The following is a 23,366-nucleotide window of genomic DNA, read 5'->3' on the forward strand; positions in this document are numbered from 1 at the left end:
GCCACAAAAAGTGCCCTTCCAGCCCTCCATAGTTCCCCCAACCTCCAACAGTGTCCCACAATGTCCCCCAACCTCCCACAGCAGCCCCAGCCCCCTCCAGAAGCCTCATTCCCTACAGAGCCACCTAGCATGCTGCAGAGTTCCTCAACTCATTTTGCTTCACAGCACAGTGATTTAGTACATATGGGGTCCCCTTTGAGGATCTAGATATGTGATAACAAATGTATACTAGCCATTTAAGATTAGAAACCCCTCTTGTAGCAAACTTACCCACAGAGATGGACGCGGTTCAACCATTTTGCTCCAACCTCCATCTTGGCAAAAGATCATCCATCTTGTACAAATATACCTCTTCTCATCCCCCTCCCTCTCTGAGATCCACAGTGACATGTGGTCGGTGTGTGTGTGTGTTGGAAGTGTCACAGGCAGGCCAGAGCACAGCAGGAAGCTCCGAGCTATAAAACCTCTCTGAGCTGGGTGCCAGGCGGTCTAAAACTGTGCAATCTGGCACCTCGTAAAAGGATAACCCAAGCCTTCCCCTGAGTTCAAAGACATTCCAGAGAAATAAACTAGATACCACTTTTAAAATCCATTTTCCCCCTATGTCTCATATCTTGGAATATGAGAGACTTACATAAAAACCAGGCATATCTTCAGATTGCTCACGATCAGACAAACCGTTTGATATGTTACACTCCTTGGCTGGAATATATAGGAAAGCAGAAAATTACATCTCTTGAACCATGCATTTCATATCTAACCGTTCCGTAGATGCGTCTGCATATTAATCTACCCGCGGGTGGAATGTTACTTGTGCCTAGGATAAGTTATGAGCCAAATATAAGCTATGAGAGATTTTGGTTCTAGCTTGGGTCTCCGCCTAGACACCCCCTCCCCAAATGAGGCATTGGTCCTTGGTTTCAGAGACACCCCCTGCTGGGGGACTACAAAATAGGCTGTCAGGCCTAAAGTTGAAGTTGAAGAAATCTCCCTTTTAACATCAGAACCAACTTGGGAGATGGTGCCCTTCTGCTCTGAAACTTGATCTGCTTAACCCAAGACTTTTTGGCAAGTACTCTACCTCTCTAAAATTCTGTTACCTTTTTGCTGTGTTATTGCTCTCTGTATTTATATGTATATTGGTTACATCTTTTTTCTGTAAATATTTTTATTGCACACTTTTGACCTTTTAGTAAGAAATCTTTCTTTCTGAAAGTGTTGAACTGTTTCTATAGCTCTTTAATGCAACATACGAATTTCTGCCGCTGAAGAGCGCTACTATGTGTGTTTAACCCTCTGTATAGCCTGTCTGCGGTGACAGTGGTATCCAGACAATTATCCAATCATCCTAGTGTTATTGCTGATATTGCCGAGTTTCCTCTTTCTCTGTACAAAAAGGAGGTGGTGGCAGTGTGAAGGGTTAATTGCGTAATTAACCTGACCCAGCAACAATCGCAATCAGGCTGCGAGTACACAGGTTGTGGACCATTAGCTGGAAAATCTGTGTGCAGGGTGCAGCCGGGAGTGGCATTGTTACGTACGTGACATCGTGGTTTTAGATTGGCTAGTCCTTCGGTCACGAGTTTGACGAGAAGGTCAGGGGTCTGATGCTGCGATCGTCACACCTCTGATAAGCCTTTGATGGACACTTGAATATTTTGTCAGTATCCATGTCACCAGGATGAGATGTGAGCTCTGCAAGTACCCTTACACACGGAAACCAGAAGAAAGAAGAGTTGACACGTGGTCTATCATGTGACCACAAGTTGTGTTTCACATCAGAGATCCCCAAGCAATGGACTGGCGGCCATGTTTGCTCATTTGCTTGCTAGTTTCACTCAGCAGGTGACCAATTCCTATCTGTTTTCAGACTTATGATCAAGTATTGTAAAAAAAAAAAAACTCCTAAAATGTATGTCATGTACGGAGTAGTTCATCATCTGTTATATTAAAAGGTTAAAGACCTCAATTTATATATAAATTTTGGCCTATTTTACTTTTCCCCAGACATTGCTTGCTTTCACTACATTAAATCTAATTTAAAATACTCAATTTCCCAGGGCCCTGACTACATATTCAACTAGACTCTCAGAACAGCATTGTAATAGCTGTGCTATTCTTTCCCCCAAAAGAAAACTACAGCGGAGTCTGTCCCAGTTTTCTGCCTCAGAAATATGATCAGCAGATCCTATGTACCTTGTAAGTGACATTAAACAATATCCTTATTCTCCAAGAAGAATCCATACACATTCTGTTTTTCATTAAATAAGTTCTTACTGTATATTTCAGCCTCGTTGTAACATATGTGAACTCCCAAGCCTCTCCCCCCCCCCCCCCCCCTCACTTCTGTGTTTGGAACAAGCAGTGCAGAGTCCCAGAAATGCCTTTTGAGCCTGCCAGTGTGGGTATCATTGCCTAGAACCTATTATCATTGCCTCTGACACGGCTGACCATCCCCTCCTCCTCAAAAAACTATACTCGCTTGGCCTCAGAGACTCTGCTCTCTCCTTGGTTCTCCTCCTATCGCAGCGCTCCTTCAGTGTTACCTATAACGCTGCCACCTCCTCCTCACTCCCTCTCTCTGTAGGGGTCCCTCAAGGTTCTGTCCTTGGACCCCTTCTCTGCTCCATCTACACCTCCTCCCTTGGTCACTTGAAAAACTCCCACGGCTTCAATTACCATCTCTATGCTGATGACACACAAATCTGTCTACCCCTCACCTCACCCCTTCAGTCTCCACCAGCATCACTAGCCTACTAAGTGACATATCGGCTTGGATGTCACTCCACTTCCTCAAACTCAACCTTTCCAAAACGGAGTTCCTAGTATTCCCCCCTGGCCGTGCCACTTCCACTGGCTTAACTATCGATAACACAATCATTAGTCCATCCCCTCATGCCAGGGTACTATGTGTAATCCTAGACTCCCATCTGTCCTTCCAGCCCCAGATCCAATCGCTGACAAAATCATGTAGACTACACCTCTGCAAGATCTCCAAGATACGACCATTTCTAACCCCGGAAACCACTAAGCAACTTATTCACTCCCTTGTCTTATCACGCCTCGACTACTGTAACTCCCTCCTCATCGCAGGCTATCCCCCCTTCAGTCTATCATGAACGCTGCTGCCAGACTCATCCACCTCACTAACCGCTCTGTATCTGCCACCCCTCTCTGCCAATCACTCCACTTGCTCCCAGTTGCCCAACGGATAAAATTCAAAACACTATGACATATAAAGCCATCTACAACACTGCCCCAATTTACATATCCGATCTTATCTCTAAATATCACCCAAACTGTACACTCCGCTCCTTGCAAGACCTCCTACTCTCTAGCTCAGTTATCTCCTCCTCCATGCTCGTCTCCAAGACTTCTCCAGGGCGTCACCCATCCTCAGGAACTCCCTAACCCAATCTATCAGACTATCACCTACTCTACTTACCTTCAGGCGATCTTTGAAAACATCTCTCTTCAGGGAAGCCTATCCTGCCCTCTGCGAATACTGGAATCCTCTACTCTTCCAACCACTCCATCCCCCACAGTTTTACCCATTGTACCACTCACCCTTCCCTCCTAGATTGTAAGCTCCGAGGAACAGGGCCCTCAATTCCCTCTTGTATTGAACTGTATTGTTACTGTATTTGTCTCCTACTATAATGTAAAGAGCTGTGCAAACCGTACGCGCTATATAATACCAGTATAATAATAATAGTACACATTAAAACCCATTCAGAAAATCAGCCAATCTGAATGTTACAACAGCTGACCCATGCATTTAACAATCCACCAGTGCACAGTTGATGCAATCCAACAGGTGTAGTTACAAGACAATGATCAGAAAATTTCACATAATTGGGCTGCTCAGATAGATACCTACCCTGCAATGAGAATGAACATGACACTACTCGGGGTCTATGACACAGACTGACATGGACTTAAACATCATGTGACTGTCACTGCTTAAACAGTCTGCAGCAGGCATGTCCAACCTGCAGCCCACAGGATGCATGCATCCATAGATGGCTATGAATGAGGCCCAAAACAAAATGTTTTTTGTAAAAAATGCATTTACACTACATGCAGCTGAAGAAAAATTTCACAGCAGCTCTTTACTGGACTTTTACCTTCCCAAAAGAAACATATCCCAGTTTTTAGCAGCACCAATATTTACGAGCACCTATTTTTTTCAAGGATAAAAGCACACGAACAGCAAAATTAGAACAAAAATATCTGATAAGCACTTTGAGAATTGCTACTACATCTATCAAACCAGATACGTTAGTTTATCAAAAACAGTGTCAAACTTTGCACTAGTTTTAGGTGTCCTCTTACTTTTAAAAAAAATTACGTTTTATTACTCGGATAGGTACATTATCCAGATGAGTGATCGTACATTTCTGATCTGCCCAACGTTTTCCGCCAATCAGCTATTCTTATTGTTAGTGGAATTTATGTGTGGCCCAAGACAATTCCTCTTCTTCCATATGGCCCAGGAAAGTCGAAGGGTTGGATACCCCTGGTCTGCAGTAGTCCCCAAAAACCCCTTTGGGAAAAATCATTCCTGTTAATTTTGAGGACACGTCTAGCCATTAAATCAACATCAGACAAAACTATAGCACTGCCACTAAACCGATTTACTAAGCACTGATTTTAAACAATGGCACATATTCAATGGAATAAATACATCTAATTTTCATCTTGGTAGAGCACCCCTTTAAAATTCCCACTTTGATCTGTATGTTCTATGTTTAATCTGTTTATTAAGATTTCAGAAGTCCCACTGATGGATTCAGGCTTATTAATATTATAATACAGGATTTATATAGTGCCGACAGTTTGCGCAGCGCTTTACAAAATTTAGGCAGACATTACAGTTACAATACAATTTGGTAAAAGAGGAATCAGAGGATCCTGCTCGTTAGAGCTTACAATCTAAGGAAAATTGTAGTTTCATTGTACAAAAGGTTAGTAGACATAGGAAGCGATCACATTTCAAAGAGAACGCAAACTCTCAAGAGGCATGATGTAAAGTGGAAAAGTTTCCTGTTTGAGAGATCAAGACACTGTAACAGGATCAGAGACTGTCAGGGATCACAGGAGACTAAGCTCTGAAGACACACAGTAAATCCATGTAACCTCGTCTACTTTACCATCTAGGAGGTACTTGGGAAAGACATTTCCCAAGCAACGCAAAGAACAGCTTGCCAACTGAGCTACGGCACGGTCTTAATTTTGCAAATAAATGAAAACATAATGTATGTTATAAAGGTACATTAGTAAAAAAAAAAAAAAAAAAAAACAAAAACAACACGCTGTCATAAGCCAACGTTCTGTTTACTGCTGTAGTGTAGCAGTCAAATGAAGCTATAAAAAATGCTACAGCAGTAAGTTGAAAGTCTAAAACAGTAGACCTGTGCTCAGATTATATTCCTAGGACAGCGTGGCAGTGCAAAGGCCAGACACATAGGAAAGCATCAACAGGTATGATAAGGCAGCTCTTATCTAAACAACCTCCAGCCATCACTCATAGAAATTGTACTTAGAAGGTACACAGTCCAGTAACAACTGAAACAAAATCTAAGATCAGCTAAAATAGCATTTGGTTAAACAGATCTAACTGCATAAAAGTAAGCATATATTGCTGCTGTTAAATATACCGTACTAAGGGCTCGTTCAAACTTGACTTAATTTCTAACTCTTGCCAAACGCCCCTATAGCGTTTGACAGGCGTTAGACAGGCATTTGAGAAGCGTTTTTAACACTCCTCAAACTCCCCATGCGCAGTTTTGAGGCGGTTGATAGGTGTTTGCCAAGCGTTAAAACCGCACCACAAATGCCTATAATGAAGTTAAATGGTATTAATGCTCCGCAACCGCACCGCGGCATCATAGACTTGAGTGGGAGGCTTCAACTCTGCCTGTCTGGACACGAGGCGTCAGTTTTGCCACGACGTGACGGTAACGCTTCAGTGTGAACAGCACTGTGTGCTGCCATGTGCAGAATTTTCATAGGCGTTTGAGAAGCGTTAAAAACGCTTCCCAAATGTCTGTCTGATGCCTGCTGACAAAGCTAGTGTGAACTGAGCCCAACAGAGTCATGTAATTATCAAACCCCTGACCAGACTTGGTTCCCCCTCCAGATACCAGCAGGAGGCATAGATAGCATAGCTCATAAGTTGAAGCTGAAACTGGCTACCTACCTTAAATGGAGTGGAGTGCAATGGGAGATTATTATTATACAGGAACTATACAGCACCAACAGTTTGCTCAGTGCTTTACAAAATGAAGGCAGACATAACAGTTACAATACAATTTGGTACAAGAGGAAACAGAGGGCCTTGCTCGTTAGAGCTTACAATCTAGGAGCTGGTCAGTTGATTACACTCCATAGCTAGCCATACATGCATAGATTTCTCTCATACAACCCGTGGGTTAAAAATTGTGGGAGGAGTAGACTATTGGCGGCTATTATATTCAAGCGGCTAAGACACGCACAGCTGTCAGATTACCTGAGTAGTGACTGCATCCAGTCTGGCCAAAAATTTCACACCTAGCTTCTTCAATTTTTCATACGAAGCTGATGAGCCGGAAGGCAGCACTTTCAATTTTGAGGAGCACTTCCCAGACAGAGTGTATGTCACAGATTGTCTTGGCGCCTTCAACTCTGTTGCCTACTAATCATATGCAGTGGACGAGTAGGGGGCTTATTTTTTTTTCTATTACACATATCTCTATAGCTATGTCAATTTACACAGCACTTTACATATTTATCATACATTTCCATCAGTGTCTGCCCTCAAGCAGCCTACAATCTAAGGTCCTTAACTCATTCACACACATAGGACCAAATTACACAGGAGCCAATTAACCTACCAGCATCTTTGGGAGGAAAAGGAGTACACAGAGGAAACACACAGGTACAAGGAGAACATGCAAACTCCAAACAGATGGTGCCATGGTTGGAATTCAATCTGACAACCCTAGTGCTGATAGATGGAAGTGTCAGCCACTGTGCTGCCCACCTTGGGCTTTATGTTCTAAAGGAACACTTATTCTTGAATAAAAATTGGTCACAAACGGGCAGTTCAAACTAACATGATGAAGTATTGTGTTCAGTGAAGACTTCATATAAAAGTACACAGCAGATCCAGATATGCAGTGCCTTGAAAAACTATTCATACCCCTTGAAATTTTCCAACCAATGTTACAACCAAAAACACAAAATGTATTTTATTGGGATTTCAGGTGATAGACCAACACAAAGTGGCACATAATTGTGAAGTAGAAAGAAAATGCTAAATGTTTTTCAACATTTTTTACAAATAAATATCTGAAAAGTGTGGCGTGCATTTGTATTCAGCCCCCTAAGTCAACACTTTGTAGAACCACCTTTCGCTGCAATTACAGCTGCAAGTCTTTTTGGGGATGTCTCTACCAGCTCTGCACATCTAGGAGAGTGAAATCTGTGCCCATTCTTCTTTGCAAAATAGCTTAAGCTCTGTCAGATTGGATGGAGAGCATCTGTGAACAGCAATTTTCAAGTCTTGCCACAGATTCTCAGTTGGATTTAGGTCCGGAATTTGAATGGACCATTATAACACATGGATATGCTTTGATCTAAACCATTCCATTGTAGCTTTGGCGGTATGTTTAGGGTCGTTGTCCTGCTGGAAGGTGAACCTCCGCCCCAGTCTCAAGTCTGTTGCAGACTAACAGGTTTTCTACTACGATTGCCCTGTATTTGGCTCCATCCATCTTCCTATCAACTCTGACCAGCTTCTCTGTCCTTGCTGAAGAAAAGCATCCCACAACATGATGCTGCCAACCCCATGTTTCACGATGGGGATGGTGTGATCAGGGTAATGTGTAGTGTTAGTTTTCCGCCACACATAGCATTTTGATTTTAGGCGAAAGTTCAATTTTGGTCTCATTTGACCTTCTTCCACATGTTTGCTGTGTCCCCCTAATGGCTTCCCACAAACTGCAAATGGGACTTCCCATGGCTTTCTTTCAACAATGGTTTTATTCTTGCCACTCTTCCATAAAGGCCAGCTTTGTGGCATGTACAACTAATAGTTGTCCTGTGGACAGATTCTCCGACCTGAGTTGTGGATTTCTGCAGCACCTCCAGAGTTACCATGGGCATCTTGGCTGCTTCTCTGAATAATGCTCTCCTTGCTAGGCCTGTCAGTTTAGGTGGACAGTCACGTCTTGGTAGGTTTGCAGTCATGCCATACTCTTTCCATTTTCAGATGATGGATTGAACAGCACTCCCTGAGATGTTCATAGCTTGGGATATTTTTTTTATAATCTAATCCAGCTTTAAACGTCTCCACAACTTTATCCATGACCTGTCTTGTGTGTTCCTTGGCCTTCATTATGCTGTTTGTTCACTAATGTTCTCTAACAAACTTCTGAGGGCTTCACAGAACAGCTGTATTTATTACGGAGATCAAATTACACACAGGTGGACTATTTACTAATTAGGTGACTTCTAGAGGCAATTGGTTCCACTAGATTTTAGTTAGGGGCATCAGAGTAAAAGGGGGCTAAATACAAATGCACGCTACACTTTTCAGATATTTGTAAAAAATTTTGAACACCATTCATCATTTTTCTTCCAGTTCACAATTATGTGCCACTTTGTGGTGGTTTATCACATAAAATACCGATAGAATAACTTTACATTTTTGGCTGTAACATGAAAAAAAATGTGGAAAATTTCAAAGTGATATGAATACCTTTTCAAGACACTGTAGTTGACAGATGAAGTTGAGATTCATACTTCTACACCGACACATTCCCCACTGGGGAGCACACATCCCATTAAAAGAACAAAAAGGGAGGTGGTAGGGCAAGTTTAGAGGAGATGTTGAGATTTTCATATAGATTCACCCATGTAGCTCTTGGATTACCACCCCCAAACTACCCCCCCACTCCCAATACCCTTCATCCTTCCTGAATCCAGGGATTAATCTCCCTGCAGGCTTTTTTTTTTTTTTTTTAACTTTGGCATGGCTCAGACTGCACAGCTGCAGTTCCATCTGCCATTGCAACAGCGGGACTTGTAGTTCTCAATGGAGCACAAGTGTGGTGACTCCATCAAGCATTTAGTCCATTGAAACTTCCTCCAGCCCAAGGTCTGCACCTTGAGAAACCCTTATAGAAGCTCTAGCCTCTTCCCCACTCTTTTCAAGTACCAGAAAAAAAAATGACTGGATTTGCACTTTAAAATGTGAAGCACAAATGACCAGTGTGATAAGTACATTGTGCAATATAACCTTTTAGATGAACTAAGGGCTCATAAAAGTCTTTGACAATGTTGACATAAACAGAGTGCAGTCATTAACATATACCTATGCCAAATGTATACAACACACAAACACTTCATTAAAAAGGTCAGAAATGTATTCAAGCACACTAAGTAGATCGGTAAATATTTGATCAGAGTTCAAGCATCACACAGTTGCTGCTGAGAAGATGCATATAAGACTTGATTTTTAGTTTGACATCGTAGTTCCCCAAATCAAAGAAAAGAAAAGCACTTACGCAATTCTGTTAACAGCTGCATCTTCAAGGTCAACTGCAAGAAGGAAATAAATATCAGATGATGATTGTCAGAGCATTTATATAATAAAAGTACAGTATATGCCAAGTCAATATACAGAACACAAACAGTATATCAATCTCAGGAATTAGAAGCTTTTGAACACAATCTAGAGTTTGTGCACCAAGAGAAATGCCAATGCTCACCCCTGGCTCATTGTAAGGGCTCTCAGGTGCTCAGAGACATTTATATCTACTGAAGATGGCTTGGCTATCACCTTATCAGAACCTATGAATTGCTATCGTGATCCTGGCCTCAGTGCCTAAAGAAGCCTCTTTCAAGCTTTTTAACAGAGAAACACTTGAAATACCTTTCTGATCTCAGGGAGCCCTTAATAGTTACTCTACCTACAGCTCACTGTACATTAGTGTGATGTCAATAGGAAGAGTTCTTCTTACATTTGTGGTCAGTGGGAAGAATCATCCCCTCCCTTACGAAAAGCTAAAAGATAATTGGTGTCAGTGGCTACTTTTTTTTTTTAGAGACAGAAATTGCTCTGTGCTCAAGGAACACCTGCAAAGTTCTGAAAGAATCCCAGAGAGTTGCATGGAACCTTGGTAAAAAAAAAAAAAAAAAAAAAAGAATAGGTACACCCAACAAACATTTGGACACCAATGGCTGCATGCTTGTTCCACACTTGCACCAGACAGCACCTTTAAAGAGGAATTATCAATGGCAGCTTCCATGTCTTTCTTTACAAGGTACCTTTAAAATGTTAAGACTGTACCTTTGTGGGCACTGAAACTGTAGTCCCTGTTCACCTAGACCGCTCACTCCATGCCCCCTTCCCACAGGGGTAAATATGTGAGTGACAGGCGATTAAGCAAAGACCCTGCATGTACATCTCCTAGGTCTTGTCGTGACAAGAGGATGAGCTACCATAACAGGAAAGGCTTGAAAAAAAAAAAAAAACAGTTACAATATTTTAGACCCACTTCTAGAAATTCATCAATCCCCCTGATAGTAAAGAACAGTAGAGTTTATGGTAGAGGCCATTTTAACCTGATGGGAGGTAAAAAAACCTTCAGTGCGCAGCTCCCTCCTCGGTCCCTACCCAATACTGACTTGAGCTTGATCCCAATCCAGTGATGTGCAAAAGAGCAGCAGCTCTCCTGTCTCTCCCCCTCCTCACTGGCTGGTACAAAGCAACGTGAGCCATTGACTCCCAAAGCAGACAGTCACAGCCAGTGAGTAGGGAGAGGGGCCAAGCCATGCTCTTTGAGTCTTATAGACACACAGAAGCAACTTGGGAGAAAGCCAGAGGCAGCTCGGGAGCAGCTTGCTCTGAACGCACTTAGCAGAGAGGAGGAGCCAGGCGGGGGACCAGAGAAGAGGATCAGGGCTGCTCTATGCACACAGCAGGTAAGTAGGACATGTTTGTCATTTTTAAAACAAATAATCTGAACCTTTAGTATCACTTTAAGGGCTAATTCACACTATATACCACATTGTAAAACATCTGTCATCCAAGAGACACAGAGGAAACCATTGTTTCCTATGTGTCCCATTCACACTGCAAAACAGCCAAATGCTGCTCTGCAGTTTGCTGCAGTAAATGCAGACATGCTGCATTTTATCAGCGCAAACTGTGCCGAATTGTAAGGCAGTTCATTGTGTTGCCCTACATTGCAGTGAATTAAGTGTACATTTTGTATACTTCACATGATGTTTACTCAAAACAAAAATTGATATTTTTTTTTTTTACATACTTACCTGTAAAATCCATTTCTTGGAGAACATCACGGGACACAGAGCAGGTTGTTCATGACTATGTGGGTTATATGCCACCTATAGGTGAATGGACACTGGCTGACCAATCGGAGAAGAAGTCCTCCCCTAAACAACCCCTTCCACACAGAAAATACTTCAGTTTTGCAGCAAGCAATGAAATTCCAGAAAGAGGGGAGAGACCTCTGTGTCCCGTGATTTACTCCAAGAAATGGATTTTACAGGTAAGTATGTAGAAAGAAAAATCCAATTTTCTTTATCGTACATCACGACACACAGAGCAGGCTATTCAAGACTATGTGGGTTGTCCTAGAACAATAAAAAAAAAATTTGAGGGGTGGAAAACACCATAATAGCCTGCACCATCAATTCCAAATGACTTACTCAGTCATTCGTAATATGCTGTGGTCAAAAACAGAATCCTCTGCGGATCTGACATCCACCTGGTAGAATCTTGTGAATGTATGAACTGAAGACCATGTAGCAGCCTTGCAAATCTAAGCAACTGATACCAGATGGTGGATAGCCCAAGACGCCCCTACACTCCTGGCAGAGTGTGCTCTCACCCGAAAGGGTGGGACCTTATGCTTCAAACCATAGGCTTGAATGATTAACTGGCGCATCCAATGAGAAATAAATTGTAGACCTGGATGCTGCCTGTCCTTCCTGGGCTCTTCTGGCAACACAAACCAGAATTCCTGACCTGTGCTGCCAAACTCAAGTAAATCCTGACCACCCAAACTACATCTAGACTATGCAGTGATCTTTCCCCTGCTGACTGTGGACTAGGAAAAAAGATAGACAATGACACTGTCCTGATTCAAGTGAAAACCAAAAACCACTCTAGGCCAGAAGATGGATGAGGATGCAACATCACCTTTTCATGATGCAAGACCAAGAACGGCTCTTTACATGAAAAAGCCCCCAGCTGTGACACTCTTCCTGTGGAAGTAATAGTAATCAAAGCCACCTCCCAAGTTAAAGGATAAAGTTTCTTTAAATTGGTTCAAAAGGTGGCCTCTGCAAAGTCAGCCAGGATCAAGTCCAAGTCCCAAGGACACAAGGGCAGCCTGACAAACGGGACCGTCCGTGTTACACCCTGCACGAAGGATTGGCACCTTTGGGGAGCAAAGGGGGGGGGGGGGGTAACAGGCAGGCAACCAAATTTGACAGGTACCCGCTCCCACTTCGATCACCTAGGCGATCGGAAACAGAAGTTGTCCTCCTACCATCCCTCCCCGAAGTCTTGTGGGACATGTGACAGGTCCCAGAGGATGACGGGGCCATTCAGGAAGCTCAGCGCTACTTGCGCATGCGCAGTGGACACCCGGCTGTGAAGCCACAAGCTGTCACAGCCGGGTGCCCATACTTTAGATGACAGCCTCCTGGAATATAGTATGGCCGGTGAAACGGGCTGTGGCAGGGGCACCGCGGGATCGTGGGACAGGCGAGTGGCTGTTTTTTTAAAAGTCAGCAGCTACAGTTTTTGTAGCTACTGAATTATTTACAGAGTGAGTGGAACTCCGCTTTAAGGTCAATTTCGTTTTGACCTCCGATTGTAAAAAGGACAAAAGCCTTTCAATCACACATTTTTTACAGGTGCCACTTCCTGGCTCCACACCATGCAAATAAGATTTCCAGATCCTGTAAATGGAAGCTCCGTGAAACCAGCTTCCTGGCACTCAAATGTTCAGAGGAAACATGACCCAAGACCCCCCCCCCCCCCCGAGGTTACAAGACCTGGGCTTACATAGCCAAGCCTTCAATCCTAGAAATTGTAAAGCAGGATACATTATTAAAACCAAGACAATAGGTCTGAGTGGACCAGAAGTGTCCAAGGAGCATCCCCTGCCAGACACCAGACACAATATGAAAGTGTATCAAGCCCTCCTGGGCTAGGCCTGGCTACCACTCTTATCAGTGTTAACGCCTCCCGGATCCTGCACAAAAGACACAGCAATAGTGGAATCAGGGGAAGGCACAGATGGGGGGGGGGGGGGGATATGCGTAATTGAGGACTGTGGACACCAGAAATCTCTTTCAGAGAAGCCACCACTCATCGGACCGTTCCCAATCCGAAAGAGAAGGACGTCTAGACTTATGTCTAAGTGCTTTGAGATCTAAGGTAAACCTGACGTCCCAGTTTGTTTTTGTGCTTGAAAACCTGTTGAGTGTCTTGAATCACCTCAAACTGCCCAGGTATCCTCTGCCCATGATACTTCTCAAATCTCATACTCTGGAGGGGAAATGTTTACAATACCTGGTATTCCCAGACAATCTCCCCTCCAAGTACTAACCAGGGCTGACCCACCCTGCGTAACATCCGTGTTCAAATGAGATCAGGTGCATTCAGGGTGATGTGTCCACAGTCCATTGCAGCGCTGCCATCAGGAATAGCTGCAATGGCAGACACAGTGACCCAGATACACCTAACACGACTGGTATATTGTGAAATGCAAACACCTCCAGATTACCTCCTCCAACTCCACTGGACCTGAGGGTGGAGCACCTGCCTCTCAGCTGCCTCCCCCTTCTTGAAACTTTTAAGTCAATAATGTAGCAACTATATTATCACCTAACTATGCAGTCCCGCTGGGATGCAGGTCCATAGCCATGTTGGTCTACTGTTATGCAATCATGCAGGCAAGCAAGCATGCAGCTTTGCAGGTACACAAGTATACACGTACATACATACATGCGTGCGTATGCAGTATATGCATTCCAGTATGCATGTGCATATGCAGCTTATGCATGTATGTATGCAGTTTATGCATTTCAGTACGAGTGTACGTATGCATTTTATGCATTTCAGTCCAAATGTACGTATGCATTTTATGCATTTCAGTCCGAATGTACGTATGCATTTTATGCATTTCAGTCCGAATGTATGTATGCATTTTATGCAAATATACAGTTCAAATAATTATGCAAATATGCTTGAGTAATGTAATACTGCAACTACCCCGCTTTCGAGAAGCGTATTGTTTCATCAAAGAACTGTGTCAAAATTAACTTCACTTTGTTTCATACTAGTTTTGCAGGACTAGTCAAGCACATATGCAACAAACTCAGCCTGAATGCAGCCTCTATGTTACTTCAGTGCAGCCTAAATGTAAGCTCCTGCAGATCAAACATAAGCTACTCAGGAGACTCCACTCCTTTAAATGCACGGATACCCATGCAGGGTTTTATCAAAAAAGTTTTACAAGCTCCCGGGATTATGCAGGCTATTGTATAATCGTGTCCTGTCTGGTCATGCAGCTCCCCTACAGGTAATACTCTCATCATCATCTAGACAGACTGCTCAGTGTCCCCCTGCTATCTCTCAGACACCTCACTAATCCATCAACCCACATAAGCCAAAATGGCCACCCCTCTACTTCCTGCCTCTGCTGCACAAGAGCAGGCTATAGAGAGCTGCCCGGTGGCCTCTAGTGGCTGGAGGAGAAACTTCCACTCAATACTTCTTCAGAGCTGCTTGCGGCCGTGCAAAATCACACATACATACACATTTTATATTGCCGAGTATCACCGACGTGGGAGAGGTCTGTATGAAAACAATCTCCCCTGTCAGTTGCAGCATGCTGTTTTGTATTGCAATTCAAAACATCATCCCTCCCTAGTAAAACATGCACAGCACACAGTTAACCCTTTGATCACCCCAGATGTTAACCCCTTCCTGTCCAGTGTCATTAGTACAGGGACACTGGGGATGACAGTGACAGTGACAGTCCCCCCCCCCCCCCCCCAGTGTCAGAATGCCTGCCGCAGTCCCGCATTAAGTCGCTGATCGCCACCATTACTAGTAAAAATAAATAAAAAATATTTTATATATACCACCTTTTGTAGACGCTACAACTTTCATGTAAACCAATTTACACGTATTGTGTTTTGTTTTTTTTTAGCAAAGACATGTAGCAGAATACATTTTGATCTAAATTTATGACAAAATTTTATTTGTTATAATTTTTTTACTAGAAGGGTTTTATAGCAAAAAGTATTTTACTTTTCTAAATTTTCGGTCTTTTTTTGTTTAGAGCACAAAAAAAAAACAAAAAAAAAAAAAAAAAAAACACAGAGGCAATCAAATACCACTAATAGAAAGCTCCATTTGTGTGGGAAGAAAAAGAACAAATTTAATTTGGGTGCAGCACTGCATGACTGCACAATTGTCAGTTAAAGTAACAAAGCGCCATATCACAAAAAATGTCCTGGTCAGGAAGGGGATGGGGGGCAAATCCTCTGGAGGGCAAGTGGTTAACAAATGAGCAATATTTTGCAAAGCCCCTCAGGGTTTACAGTTTGTTACTCGGTGTGCATAAGTGATCCATCTATACTCATATTAACAACCATCAAGTATCCAAATCCACAGTTAATGCTAACAAATTAAAAAAAACAAAAAAAAAAAACACATGTAATTAAGCAGAAGCCAAAACCTAGTGTCACATAAAAAACCTATTTGGAAGATACATAATTTTCAGTTTATTTTGCTGCAGCAGTAAAAGACAGAAGAATAATGCAACAGTATTACCTCTTGGTAACTACAAATAACTGAGCCCATGTACACAGAAGTATCGAAGCACAGAGAGCAAGTCTAACATATCTTACCCAATACCAAATTAAAAATAGAAATGCTGAGCCGGAGTCTGCAAAAACTCTGTTCCAAGTTGAACACAGTATCACAATGGGGGAAGGAGACCCTTCAAGAAACAGATCAATTCATGTGCCTGTCACTGTGATCAAACAGGAGAACTCAGATAAATTGAATACAATTCACCCTTAATTATGGAGACATCAAGCATGATAAAAGTACCAAAGACAGTTGGTGCTCACTACCCGATCAAAGTGACTTTGTTCAGATCATGCAGTGAGTGTCATGCCTATGGGCACCTTTAGATCAGAAAACAAAATGATTGAATTATATTGGAATTCAGTACTGCTCCCCCAAGATAAGGATGGTTTCAGAGTATCTGCTCAAAGTATAGACATTTTTTTTATTGCAGGAGTCAGTTAATTTACTGGCATTTCTTTGGAGTGTGGGAAGAAACCAGAGTATTCTGAGGAAAACCCACACAAGCACAGGGAGAACGTGCAAACTTCATGCAGGTAGTGCCATGGTTGGAATTTGAGCCAATGGGCCTAGTGCTGCCAGCCAGGAATGTTAATCACTAAGCAACAGCGCAATGGTCATATTACTGTAAACCATGCATCTGTTGCACTGACAACCGTCTGCATATACAGAAAAGAGAAGTATTCGGATGTAATCTGCTGCATTTTATAACTACAGTTTTATATATAGTATGTTCAACTGAACCTGTCAAAACCTGTCAGAGCTTTCAAAAGATGCATGCGAATATCAGACAATATTCAGGAACAATACTGCCTCTTTCTTCGCTATGATCCAGCAGAAGGACGAATGGGTGATAAATTCTGCATACTGTTACTTTTATGTAATGAGTTGCCAAAATCGATATTGGCTAATTAAGAAAAATTCTGCCTCGAATGTACATATGCCATATGATGAGTGTAAACAGTGATGTGTCTCAGTTCAGTTATTTTAGTTGCAGTCATTTCATTCTTATGTTTGTTCACAAAAATGAAATGAAAATGTAACTGCTACAGGCCTCTTGTTCTGTAGGAGTATTATTTTATCACCAATCACCCTGCTCTACCTTTGCAACTCTCCAAAGCATGCATATTACGCCGTGTTTTCTCCCTGTGAGCAATTACAGAAACACAACTGTTGATTCGGCCAAAAATCCAGTGAGCTCATAACTTTCTAAGCACTACTTTCTTTCTGCACTGAGATACCAAGCACTATTATCTTCCATGCAGAACATCGCCCCCACCCCCCATGTACTGAACCCAAAGAGAAGAAAGGGTTTTAAGTTGGCATTGTTGTTCCTTAGATACAGTACAGCGAGTGAATGTTGGGACCCTAGGACAAGCATGTTACTACAGAATGAACAGATAAAAACAAAAAAAGAGGCAGAAACGCTTACAAGAGAAAAATTCAGCTGTCACATTTATGGAATCATAAGGTACAACACGTTAACCATTTTGTTTTTTGGGTTGGATACACTTTAAGCAGCAAAAAACATTCATGTGATGTCTGCAGCAATGACTATTGAACTGAAGAAAATTAAGATCTAAAATAATCAAATAATGAACAGAATTTAAGATATTTTCTGTTTTATGTGTTTGTGTATTAAGAATCTGCATTAAATAATTTCCAGGTCTAAGGAATCAACTCCAAAAAACACATATTAAACTATAAACGTAGAATGACATGAATGTGTGGAGAACTTGAATGTTTTTCCTACACTTACAAACAGAACGGAAAGGAGACCCCCTCAACTTAAACCATTTAAAAAGTTTTGGATGCATGTGTGACAACAGGAAAGAAGAATCGGTATGAATGCACTTTTACAGCAGGGAGAATGTAGAGTCACATCCCAAGAATTCAACTGCAAGCCTGTACATTTTTTATTGTCCCCATGGGACAAAGGTCAAAATTGCCAAAGTGCTCCAGCATACGAATTTCAGATTCGAGTCCATGAATACTGATACAAGACAGACAAATCCAGGCACTTATTGTGAATTCCTAAATATATTCAATATCTACTTTATAGAGGATGGATGGAAAGATAGTTACCTTACAAACACCCTCTCTGGTCCCCGCTGCACTTAGCTGCTGTAAATGCCATTTCTTAAGCTAGTCAATGTAACAGTCCGCAGAACATCTCCTTTATTGAAAGTGTTAAATCTAGGGGTGCACCGAAAAAAAAAGTCTGGTGCCAAAACCGAAAATTCAAGATGCACTTGGCCGAAAAACCGAAATGCGCAGTTTTTAAAAAAATATATATATATTTTGGAAAACAATACACTGATTAAAACAAAAAAACAATATATACCCCAATTTTTTTTGTAAACTATGAAAGAGGATGTTACAGCGAATAAATAGATACCCAACATGTCACGCTTTAAAAATTGTGCACGCTTGTGGAATGGCATGAAACTGTGGTACTTAAAAATCTCCATGGGTGATGCTTTAAAAATTTCTACAGGTTAGCAGTGTAAAGTTACAGGGTAGGTCTAGTAAGAGAATTCCTGCTCTTGCTCTGACGTTAGTGGCAATACCTCACGTGTGTGGTTTGAACACCATATATATATGCGGGCATGGCCTATGTACGCATTCACCACTACGTGCAAGCACGGGGGCACTGTAAACTTTTTTTTTTATTATTTATTTATTGTTTTTTGGGGTATTTTTTTTTTTTGCACTGTCCCTTAAGAATAAAAGTGATTAACATTTTTTTTTAATCACAAGAAATGCATGCATCCCTTGTGATAGAAATAATTAGTGACAGGTCCTCTTTATGGAGAGATATGGGGTCAATAAGACCCCACAACTCTCCTCTGCAATGTACAGCATTGAATCAAAACAAAACAAAACAAAAAAAAAAAAAGCATTGATCGAGTGCTTTTAAAAAAATATATAAAATGGCCGAAACCGAAAGTGACCGCTCTGGTCCTCCAAGGGCATAGAGATGAGTGGACGCCATCTTTCCTTCACTAATCTTTATGCCCATCTTTCGATGGTTTCTCAGGTAAGGCTGAGAACTACTGAGCGGTGGCCAGTGGTGGCAGCGAGGTTCGGGGGTTTTTCGGCACCTGTATCGCTGCTATTTTTTCATATCAGTTGACAGCTGAAAGGGGTGTTTTCGGCGCATCCCTAGTTAAATCATGTATTTAAAGGCTAATGTCAGCTTTAGCAACATACTACATCTGTATTTAGGGTGTAACAAGGAAGAGCTGGCAGGAACCCAACATGACGCCAGCAATCCAGTATTTGCAAGTGCAATGCTTTGTAGGCTTCTGTGGGGAAATAAAAAAAAAAAAAAAAAAAAAGGCAATTCTTTGTTTCCTGCAAGCATATGTGGATTTACAATTTTTTTAAAAGTGAATTTAGCCATTAAAGCAAACTCCAACCCCAACACTTTTCTAGTATTGAATAAAGTGATGAAGGGTTAAAACTCATGCTGAGTTTTTAATTTCTGTCTGTGTCCCTTTTTGAGGAAATTCAAGTCAACAGTTTCAATTGTTACCATGGCAGGAGATTAGGGTAAATAGGGTAAATCTCCAAATAGGATCAGCAGTCCTAGTGACAACTGTGGATTTCCTTTCATTTCAAAAGGAATTTATTTTTCAAGGACATGAAGCAAGAAGAAATATGCTTTTAACTGTTATCCATTCTTTCCAAACCTAAAAAACACTTTGGCTGGAGTTCCTCTTTAATATATTACTTGGTTTACTGTAGTGAATTTGCTTTTTTTTCTTCAAGTAAACTGAAGTTCCTCTTTTTTTATGTACTTGTCAAAGACGTCAGCTTAATGTAAACAATTGCATCAATGTACAGTTGTGTTCAAAATAATAGCAGTCAGACATCACTAACCTGATCAATCACGGTTTTTGGTAGAAATTATATTTCTACATGGCAAATAATTTACTAGCAGGTGTAGTAGAGTAATAGGAATCCAACAGACCCAACAGTCATGACATGCATGCTGCTGATTCTGTGTAATTTAATCACTCATTGAAAGGGGCATGTTCAAAATAATAGCAGTGTGGAGTTCTATTAGTGAGGTCATTCATTCTTTGAAAAACAGGTGGCAGTTATTGCCCTTATTTAAGGAAGGAAGGCAGCAAATGTTGTACATGCTGATTACAGTGCATTTCTCTCTGAAATTCAGAGGAAAATGGGGCGTTCCAGACATTGTTCAGAAAAACAGCGTACCTTGATTAAAAAGTTGATTGGAGAGAGGAAAACATATAAAGCACCTATGTGAAGCCAAGCTATCTGCAAGAAGCCCCCACAAAGTCCCACTGTTGAAAAAAAAGACATGCTGAAGAGGTTACAATTTGCCAAAGAGCACATTGACTGGCCTAAAGAGAAATGGCGCAACATTTTGTGGACTGATGTAAGTAAGATTGTTCTTTTTGGGTCTAGTGGCTGGAGACAGTTTGTCAGACGACCCCCAAACACTGAATTCAAGCCACAGTACACTGTGAAGACAATGAAGCATGGTTGCGCAAGCATCATGATATGGGGATGTTTCTCATACTACGGTGTTGGGCCTATTTATCGCATACCAGGGATCATGGATCAGTTTGAATACATCAGAATACTTGAAGAGGTCATGCTGCCTTATACTGAAGAGGAAATGCCCTTGAAATGGGTGTTCCAGCAAGACAATGACCACAAACACACCAGTAAACGTGCAACATCTTGGTTCCAGACCAACAAGATTGACGTTATGGAGTGGCCAGCCCAATCCCCGAATCTTAATCCAATAGAAAACTTGTGGGATGACATCAAAAATGCTGTTTCTGAGGCAAAACCAAGAAATAGAGAACTGTAGAATGTAGTCCAATCATCCTGGGCTGGAATACCTGTTCACAGGTGCCAGAAGTTGGATGACTCCATGCAACACAGATGTACAGCAGTTCTCAGAAACAGTGCTTATACAACCAAATATTAATTAAGTGATTCAAAGGAAAGCAAATCTTCAAACATTTTTCAGTTTATATAGTGAATGTTTGAGTTTGTAAAGAAGAATACAAACACTGCTATTTTTTTGAACAGTCTAATATTCACTTTTCTTTAATTTGTTAAGAGGAACAACACAAATTTGTTAAATTTTCCTTCATGTTTTGAATTGGAATAGAATGTGTAGTATTCCCAATGCATTTTTGTATATGGAAATAAAAGCTATTAGAAGGATTTTGAGCTTTATTCACTTTTTTCAACACACTGCTATTATTTTGAACACAACTGTATAAAATATAAAAAACAGGGCTCGGAATTCAACATTTGTTGTTGGTTGTATACCGCTCTATACTGCCAGGTGGGCGATCCCTTTGGATCTACTCCCCCTTCTTGTTTTTGCCAATGTCCACCTTGTTTGCCATGACCTTGGAATACCCTGTATTATGCTGTTCATATGGAGCTGTATTCTGTTCCTTTTCATACGTTTTTGTATTGCATGGTTGAATACTTTGTTTACTAAATAAAGAATATAAAAAAAAAAAAAAAAGGCTTTGCTTGAGCTGCTTTAGTGCCATATTAGTGAATCGGTCACTTAACAACTCACTAGTGTCAACTCAGTATCTTCTATAGTGTTGCCAAGCCAGCAAGATGTGATTTCATCTCTGCTTCCATTAGATAAATTGCAATTGCATTTCAGGGGTTGGTGTGATATGACCCTTAATATTTAAAGCTTGTGTATGCAAGCCCTAAGTGCAGTTTATCATTACACGTTTTGTATTATTTTTTCTTATAATACTGTGAAGGCATGTTGGCTTAGATGCTGCTACAGCTGTGTATGGCACAACCTGACCTTTAGAGTCTGGAAACGCCAAATTAGATGAATGACTCACCTGTGGTGAAATCAGCATGTTTCTTGAACTTGGTGATGACCATATAGGAGAGGAGGTAGAGTGTGGAAAAAAGCAAGGTGCAGATCTGACAAGAAAAAAAAAATTAAAAACATTACAACTTTTTTCCTACAATGGACATCAGTGCAAAAAAACAAAACAGAAAAACCAAACATACAGAAACTACAGAAGAGGCAAAACCACCAGATGACTGAAGACATCACTGACACTTATGACCCCTTCACATGGGCAGTTTGATTAGACAAAGGTCTGAAAAAGTAAATTTCAAGAATTGTTTGTACAAAGACAGTCTGAATCTTTTTTCATTTTTTGGACCTAAAAACGTGATGGATTGGAGATAATCAAATATAAAAGGGACACAAGATTCTAAAAATGAATGGACACATTTAGTCACAAAGACATCCATTTCGTTCGGCTTCATCAGAGGACCATGGATTCCCTGCTGTTTAGACTGGACACAACCCATGTGAAAGGCTCAATTCTCACAAAGCTAATTCACCAGGATAAGGATTTTATTTTCACAAAAACAAACTACTTTCAGCCAAGACTAATGAGATTTAATGACAGTCACATGGCTACAAAATTGAGAATGTAACTTCCAGGTGGAAAAGCTCATAAAAAGTCCATAAATGTTGGGTGCTGGAAACCAGCAAAATATTCTAACACTGCAACCGTTCATCAGCAGTGGTAATGAATTAAAGCAAGCTGCACTTAGCCATGTTAAGACTGCAAGAAAGAAAAAAAGACAATCATTTACTTTGTGTCGGAGGCAGCAAGTCTGGATGTGGTGTATTAAAAACAATTAAAGCAGAACGCTGGGAGAAATGTTTTTTTCCCCATGCAGTGGGGCTGTGCCCACACTGAATGGTTAACAGTTTGTTTTTTTCTAGGGGTGAGTGCAGATCTTATACTCACCTGAACCTTCAATATTCCAGAAACCAACGCAGCCCCAAGTCCACTGTGCAAGACCACAGGGGGGTAGGAGCAGTAGGGACTGGTCTTCTGTAGGTAGGATCGGTGGATTAAAATCACATCTGGGCTCTATTTCCCTAAACCAGCGTTTCTCAACTCCAGTCCTCATGGACCCCCAACAGGTCATGTTTTCAGGATTTCCCTCAGATGAAACAGCTGTGGTAATTACTAAGGCAGTGAAACTGATCAAATCACCTGTGCAAAATAATGGAAATCCTGAAAACACGACCTGTTGGGGGTCCATGAGGACTGGAGTTGAGAAACACTGCCCTAAACAAACACGAGCAGTTAACACATGCAGTGTGGGCACAGCGCAGGCAAGTATAATGTGTTTGTTATTTAAAAATAAAAGGTGATCCTTTACAATCACTTATTTAGAATTAGAAGTATTAGACCAGCATGTTCTTTAAAGGATAAGTTCACCTTTTTACAAAAAAATTATAAAATGCACTTTTTTTGCAGGTAAAAAAATGTGCATTTATTATTTTTTGTTTCTGAAGACTGTAAGGGCTCATGTACCAGCTGATAAACTCACGTTTAGGAGCTGTTCAGCGTTTTTTTCAGCAGCCCCTGAACTCACCCTAATGGGTTCCTGTGTC

At 41.3% G+C, this 23,366-nt stretch overlaps 1 protein-coding gene across 1 annotated transcript in view; it reads right to left on the reverse strand.

The window, feature by feature from the left end:
* LMBR1L (limb development membrane protein 1 like) overlaps positions 1-23,366 on the reverse strand; it is a 124,798-nt gene that overhangs the window by 64,430 nt on the left and 37,002 nt on the right. Inside the window, exons 2-3 of the mRNA XM_089679536.1 lie at positions 21,778-21,862; positions 9,552-9,585 (exon numbers count right to left, since the gene is read on the reverse strand). Coding sequence (XP_089535662.1) covers positions 9,552-9,585; positions 21,778-21,862 — 119 coding nt within the window. The remainder of the gene's footprint in view (positions 1-9,551; positions 9,586-21,777; positions 21,863-23,366) is intronic.

Source organism: Staurois parvus, unplaced genomic scaffold (assembly GCF_062004578.1).
Source record: "Staurois parvus isolate SC_StPar_1 unplaced genomic scaffold, SC_StPar_1.0 ptg000017l, whole genome shotgun sequence".
Classification (NCBI taxonomy): Eukaryota; Metazoa; Chordata; class Amphibia; order Anura; family Ranidae; genus Staurois; species Staurois parvus.